The sequence below is a fragment of the Oncorhynchus keta genome, unplaced genomic scaffold (assembly GCF_023373465.1).
Source record: "Oncorhynchus keta strain PuntledgeMale-10-30-2019 unplaced genomic scaffold, Oket_V2 Un_contig_992_pilon_pilon, whole genome shotgun sequence".
NCBI classification, from domain to species: Eukaryota; Metazoa; Chordata; class Actinopteri; order Salmoniformes; family Salmonidae; genus Oncorhynchus; species Oncorhynchus keta.
The window spans coordinates 70001-77141 of record NW_026290727.1 but is presented as its reverse complement, the minus strand read 5'-3'; the positions used below and the strand labels follow the sequence as shown (position 1 = coordinate 77141).

Below are 7141 nucleotides of genomic sequence, written 5' to 3'. Positions count from 1 at the left end.
AATCTACTAATAATATGCATACCATAGCCTCTGCGCCTGAGTAGCAGGCAGTTTACTCTTGGCACCTTATTCATCCAAGCTACTCAATACTGCCCCCCCCAGCCATAAGAAGTTAAAAAGACAAAGAAGAAATAGCCGTTGAGTTTACCACTCATATAATATAGTTGCCATTATAAATGCTGATTGGCTGAAAGACGTGCTATATCAGACCGTATACATCTCATGTCATATGGTTTCTGTTGATCTGCTCAGGGATACGTTTTTATACCACTTCTAAACACTTTTCTACCTCTCATGGCAGTACTACATCTATTTATGATATCAATATGATACTATGATTGTGCTCCCAGTAAATACTGATCTGATACTGATAAATCTCTCAGTAGAAATGAAGAATGTATTATTATGTTGTGTATAACATGGCCATCTTGAATGTAATGTCTCTGAAAAATCATGTGGAAAGTGGCTGATGTTCCAGACTGTTTTTTTGTTCATTTAAGATTACATTTATTTAACCAGACAATTCAATAACATATTTAAATAATAATGTTGATAATATGTGTTTAAAAAAAATGTAGTGCTGGTTTATTGCACAGACCAACTTTGCAGTTCAAATTATTTTTTTGGTTTTGTAAATTATCATTACTCTAAGTTAGAACTGAAAAAATGTATAAGGCAGCTGAATTGTATTACAATCTTATTGACAGCAATTGATAAAGATATGTATTGTCTAGACTGTTTGACTGTGTTTTTGATATTTCAGCCAATCAGCCAGGATAGGCCGTCATTGTAAATAAGAATTTGTTCTTTAACTGACTTGCCTAGTTAAATAAAGGTTCAAATAAAAACAATAAACTGACTGTGTTGTGAGTTATCCATTTTATAAACACTCCCGTTGGACCAATTTACGTCTAGAGGACATAGGCATACCTGTTGTGGGATCCGGGGGCCGGGCTGTAGTTAGGCGTCGACTGGTGATGTCATTAGAGCCTACCTGCGTTACCTATCCCTGAGAGTATGTACGGTGCTACAGGCTTAACGAGGACTATTCTTAAATGTTTAATGTTTTGACAGTTACCAGAGAGAGAATAAATGTCTCGCAATCAATCATTTTGAATGCGTTTAATAAATACTTTTATATTTTAGGCTATTGCTATTATTGGTTAAAGTTTAGGCTACTAGCCTATATGGTCCAATGGGAATTCGGGAGATCCAACGCAATTGTGGAAATATTGACCGAGGGCTCTAGCCTACCTTTGGACTAGCAAATAAAAGGAGTTGTCGTTACTAGCGGTCGTTACCGAAATGTCTGACTGGACGGATATTCTACCGAGATACATGAAGAAATAAAACGCTCCAACTATCCTCCACTGGTCTTTTTTTTGGACGGAGATGGTCTCGCGTGGAATAACGGATTTGTGAAGCTATGGCGCTCGGGCACGGCTCCAAAAAGTCGCGCTCCTGTGATTTGGAGGTTTCACCAGCTCCTGTGGACCTGCCATTGGAATGGGTCAGTAGGCTATATAAGAATTGTGATATTGACAATGTAGGCATATGATTTAGATACTATATAAAATAAATCATATATGTATTTTATGTTCAATGCACATTGTTTTAGTCATTTTATAATATCCTATAGTTTATTTTATAAGAATAATGCTCTGTCCAGTGCTTCAGGCTTCACCTACATTTATTATAGCTATCTGCAGGCCTTATGCTGGTTTATGCTGCAGGAAGAAGTTGACAATAGACACAGATCTGGGGTCAGGTTAATCTCCTCAAATCCTAATCCTAACCTATGAATGGGGAATGGTACAACTGACCTTAGATCAAAGTCAATTTTAGTTCTAGCTGTAGCATGAGGCCTCTGCACTGGTCTGTGCAGAATCCTCATCCACTGTTCTTACAGACCTGATTATACAGTATAATACTGTAAACTGTGATCCCAGGCCAGTTGTTAACTGGGTCGCATTGTGTGTGTGTGTTTGTGTTTGTTGTTGTTTACAGGTGGGGCCCGGTAACAAAGCCTCCATGGCGCCCTCTAAGATGTTGAGACGACCCTGCAGGTGTCTCCTAGCCTTCCTTATCATCGTCACCATCATCATCCTCTCGGGAGGAGCAGCTCTGGCATGGTACTTCCTGGGTGAGCAAGGGATTTTGGGAAAATAACCTGGGACACACACACACACACACACACACACACACACACACACACACACACACACACACACACACACACACACACACACACACACACACACACACACACACACACACACACACACACACACACACACACACACACACACTATGACTGGCTATCTGATATGTAACATGCCAGTAAGTCTCTCCCCCTTCCTCCCTCCAGAGTACAGGGTATGGGTACTGGAGCCCAGGGTACAACAGCAGTATACTGCTAGACTCTCTATCCTCAACAGGAACTATTCCTCTGGTCTCTCCTCTCACACCAGCCCAGCCTTCACAGCCCAGGCAAAGGAAGTACAAGACATGGTATAGGACAAGGGATAATTGGGAAAATAACCTGGACACTCACTCACGCATGCCCCCACCCCTCCACACACACTCTGTATCGTCTTTATGTTTCACAACTTTTTATTTTCAATTGAAATCCTATGTTGCTCTGACTATTGCCCTCTCTCTCTCTCCCTTTCTCTCTCTCTCTATATATACTATATATATATATATTTATATGTATATATATATATATATATTTCTCTCTCTCTATCCCACGCCATCTCTCTCTCACTCTCTGTCTCTCAGGTGAGGAGGATAGTGAAGGGCTCAGACCTATCTCGCTACTTCAACTCCACCAAAGTCTTTGCTTTTGGGTAAATAAAACCAGATCTAGAAATACAGGTCCAGATACATATCTATGTCATGTATTTCTATACCTAGTACTGTATATCTATGACTGTAAATATACAGTTGAAGTCGGAAGTTTACATAAACATTAGCCAAATACATTTAAACTCTGTTTTTCACAATTCCTGACACTTAAATCCTAGTAAGTCCATGTCTTAGGTCAGTTAGGAACACCACTTTATTTTAAGAATGTGAAATTTCAGAATAATAGTCGAGAGAATGATTTATTTAAGCTTTTTTTTATTTAATTACATTCCCAGTGGGTCAGAAGCTTACATACACTCAATTAGTATTTGGTAGCACTGCCTTTAAATTGTTTAACTTAGGGCAATGTGTTGGGTAGCCATCCACAAGCTTCCCACAATAAATTGGTTGAATTTTGGCCCATTCTTCCTGAGTCAGGTTTGTAGGCCTCCTTGCTCGCACACGCGTTTTCAGTTCTGTCCACACATTTTCTACGGGATTGAGGTCACGGCTTTGTGATGGCCACTCCAATACCTTGACTCTGTTTTCCATTGTCCATTTGGAAGACCCATTTGTGACCAAGCTTTAACTTCCTGACTGATGTCCTGAGATGTTGCTTCAATATATCCACATCATTTTCCTTTCCTCATGATGCCATCTATTTTGTGAAGTGCACCAGTCTCTGCAGCAAAGCACCCCCACTACATGATGCTGCCACCCCCATGCTTGACGGTTGGGATGGTGTTCTTCGGCTTGCAAGCCTCCCCTTTGCAAGCTTCCTCCTTTGCTGAGGGGCCTTTCAGGTTATGTCGATATAGGACTCGTTCAATTGTTCTGGGATTGATTTGCACTCTTCGCACCAAAGTACGTTAATCTCTAGGAGACAGAACGCATCTCCTTCCTGAGCGGTATAACGGCTGCGTTGTCCCATGGTGTTTATACTTGCGAACTATTGTTTGTACAGATGAACGTGGTACCTTCAGGCATTTGGAAATTGCTCCCAAGGAAGAACCAGAATTGTGGAGATCTACATTTTTTTCTGAGGTCTTGGCTGATTTCTTTTGATTTTCCCATGATGTCATGCAAAGAGCCACTGAGTTTGAAGATAGACCTTGAAATACATCCACTGGTACACCTCCAATTGACTCAAACAATGTCAATTAGCCTATCAGAAGCTTCTAAAGCCATGACATCATTTTCTGGAATTTTCCAAGCTGTTTAAAGGCACAGTCAACTTAGTTTATGCAAACTTCTGACCCACTGGAATTGTGATACAGTGAATTATAAGTTAAATAATCTGTCTGTACATGGTTGTTGGAAAAATGTATTGTGTCATGCACAAAGTAGATGTCCTAACCAACTTGCCAAAACTATAGTTTGTTAACAAGAAATTTGTGGAGTGGTTGAAAAACAAGTTTTAATGACCCCAACCTAAGTCTATGTAAACTTCCGACTTTAACTGTATCTAGGTATTAAACATACCTACCCACACAACATTGACACACTGTATACACGTGTACATGTGTATCTATATCATGTAGCCTGTATCTTTACGGTACCAGTAAAAAGTTTGGACAAACCTACTCATTCCAAGGTAGGGGCGGGGAGGAGGGAGGGGGGTGTAAAAAGAAAATACCCCTATTTGCTAAAAGACCAAGTCCATATTATAGCAAGAACAACTCAAATAAGCAAAGAGAAATGACAGTCCGTCATGACTTTAAGACATGACGGTCAGTCAATCCGAAACATTACAAGGAATTTGAAAGGTTCTTCCACTGCAGTCACAAAAACCATCTATCATCTAAAGCTCTATGATGAAACTGTCTCTCATCAGGACCACCGCAGGAAGACCCAGAGTTACCTCTGCTGCAGAGGATAAGTTCATTAGAGGTACCAGCCTCAGAAATGGACAATTAATTGCACCTCAGATTGCAGCCCAAATAATTGCTTTCCAGAGTTCAAGTAACAGACACATCTCAACATCAACTGTTCCGAGGAGACTCCATGAATCAGGCCTTCATGGTTGAATTGCTGCAAAGAAACCACAACTAAAGGACACCAATAAGAAGAAGAGACTTGCTTGGGCCAAGAAACACAAGCAATGGACATTAGACCAGTGGAAATGTGTCCTTTGGTCTGATAAGTCCATATGTGAGATTTTTGGTTCCAACTACCGTGTCTTTGTGAGACGCAGAGGACGTGAGCAAATGATCTCCACATGTGTGGTTCCCACTGTGAAGCATAGAGGAGGAGGTGTGATTGAGTGGGGGTGCTTTGCTGGTGACACTGTCAGTGATTTATTTAGAATTCAAGGCAACTTTAACAAGCATGGCTACCACAGCATTCTGCAGCGATACGCCATCCCATCTGGTTTGCGCTTAGTTGGACGATCATTTGTTTTTCAACAAGACAATGACCCAACACACCTCCAGGTTGTATCAGGGCTATTTGACCAATAAGAAGAGTGATGGAGTCCTGCGTCAGATGACCGGGCCTCTACAATCACCCAACCTCAACCCAATTGAGATGGTTTGGGATGAGCTGGACCGCAGAGTGAAGGAAAAGCAGCCAACTACTGCTCAGCATATCTGGGAAATCTTTCATGACTGTTGTAAATGCAATCCAGCAGCATACCACCCTGCATCCCACTGCTGGCTTGCTTCTGAAGCTAAACAGGGTCGGTCCCTGGATGGGAGACCAGATGCTGCTGGAAGTGGTGTTGGAGGGCCAGTAGGAGGCACTCTGTCCCCAGGTCAAAAAAATATTGAAATGACCCAGGGCAGTAATTGGGGACATTGCCCTGTAGGTTGCCATCTTTTGGATGCAATGTCAAATTGGTGTCTTGACTCTCTGTGGTCACTGAAGATCTCATGGCACTTATTGTAAGAGTAGGGGTGTTAACCCTGGTGTCCTGGCTAAATTCCCAGGCCATCACGGTCACCTAATCATCCCCAGCTTCCAATTGGCTCATTCATCCCCCCTCCTCTCCCCTGTAACTATTCCTACTATTACTATTCCTACTATTACTACTATTTTGCTGTAAATGAGAATGTGTTCTCAGTCAATTTACCTGGTAAAATAATGATACATTCCAGGTGACCACCTCATGAAGCTGGATGAGAGAATGCATAGTGTGTGCAAAGCTGTCATCAAGGCAAAGGATGGCTACTTTGAAGAACATAAAATATTTGTTTAACACTTCTTTGGTTACTACATTTACATTTACATTTAAGTCATTTAGCAGACTCTCTTATCCAGAGCGACTTACAAATTGGTGCATTCACCTTATGACATCCAGTAGAATAGTCACTTTACAATAGTGCATCTAAATCTTAGGTGAGAAGGATTACTTATCCTATCCTAGGTATTCCTTAAAGAGGTGGGGTTTCAGGTGTCTCCGGAAGGTGGTAAACTCCGCTGTCCTGGCATCGTGAGGGAGTTTGTTCCACCATTGGGGGCCAGAGCAGCGAACAGTTTTGACTGGGCTGAGCGGGAACTGTACTTCCTCAGTGGTAGGGAGGCGAGCAGGCCAGAGGTGGATGAACGCAGTGCCCTTGTTTGGGTGTAGGGCCTGATCAGAGCCTGGAGGTACTGAGGTGCCGTTCCCCTCACAGCTCCGTAGGCAAGCACCATGGTCTTGTAGCAGATGCGAGCTTCAACTGGAAGCCAGTGGAGAGAGCGGAGGAGCGGGGTGACGTGAGAGAACTTGGGAAGGTTGAACACCAGACGGGCTGCGGCGTTCTGGATGAGTTGTAGGGGTTTAATGGCACAGGCAGGGAGCCCAGCCAACAGCGAGTTGCAGTAGTCCAGACGGGAGATGACAAGTGCCTGGATTAGGACCTGCGCCGCTTCCTGTGTGAGGCAGGGTCGTACTCTGCGGATGTTGTAGAGCATGAACCTACAGGAACGGGCCACCGCCTTGATGTTAGTTGAGAACGACAGGGTGTTGTCCAGGATCACGCCAAGGTTCTTAGCGCTCTGGGAGGAGGACACAATGGAGTTGTCAACCGTGATGGCGAGATCATGGAGCTTCCTTCCCCGGGAGGAAGAGCAGCTCCGTCTTGCCGAGGTTCAGCTTGAGGTGGTGATCCGTCATCCACATCTACTACATGATTCCATATGTGTTATTTCATAGTTTGGATTTCTTCACTATTATTCTACAATGTAGAAAATAGTCAAAATAAAGAAAACCCCTTGAATGAGTAGGTATATCCTAACTTTTGACTGGTCCTGTATTTTGATCTATAAAACATTCTTGCAATGCCCACACAAACTTTCTATCCAGCTGTTATCA

The 7141-nt window shown here is 42.7% G+C and overlaps 1 protein-coding gene across 1 annotated transcript in view; it reads left to right on the top strand.

Annotated features, from left to right (window-relative positions):
• Positions 1 to 1002: 1002 nt before the first annotated feature.
• Positions 1003 to 7141, top strand: part of LOC127927222 (transmembrane protease serine 6-like) — a 23707-nt gene continuing 17568 nt past the window's right edge. The window contains 4 exon segments of the mRNA XM_052513234.1: positions 1003 to 1510; positions 2008 to 2143; positions 2369 to 2511; positions 2782 to 2849. Coding sequence (XP_052369194.1) covers positions 1427 to 1510; positions 2008 to 2143; positions 2369 to 2511; positions 2782 to 2849 — 431 coding nt within the window. The 5' untranslated portion in view covers positions 1003 to 1426.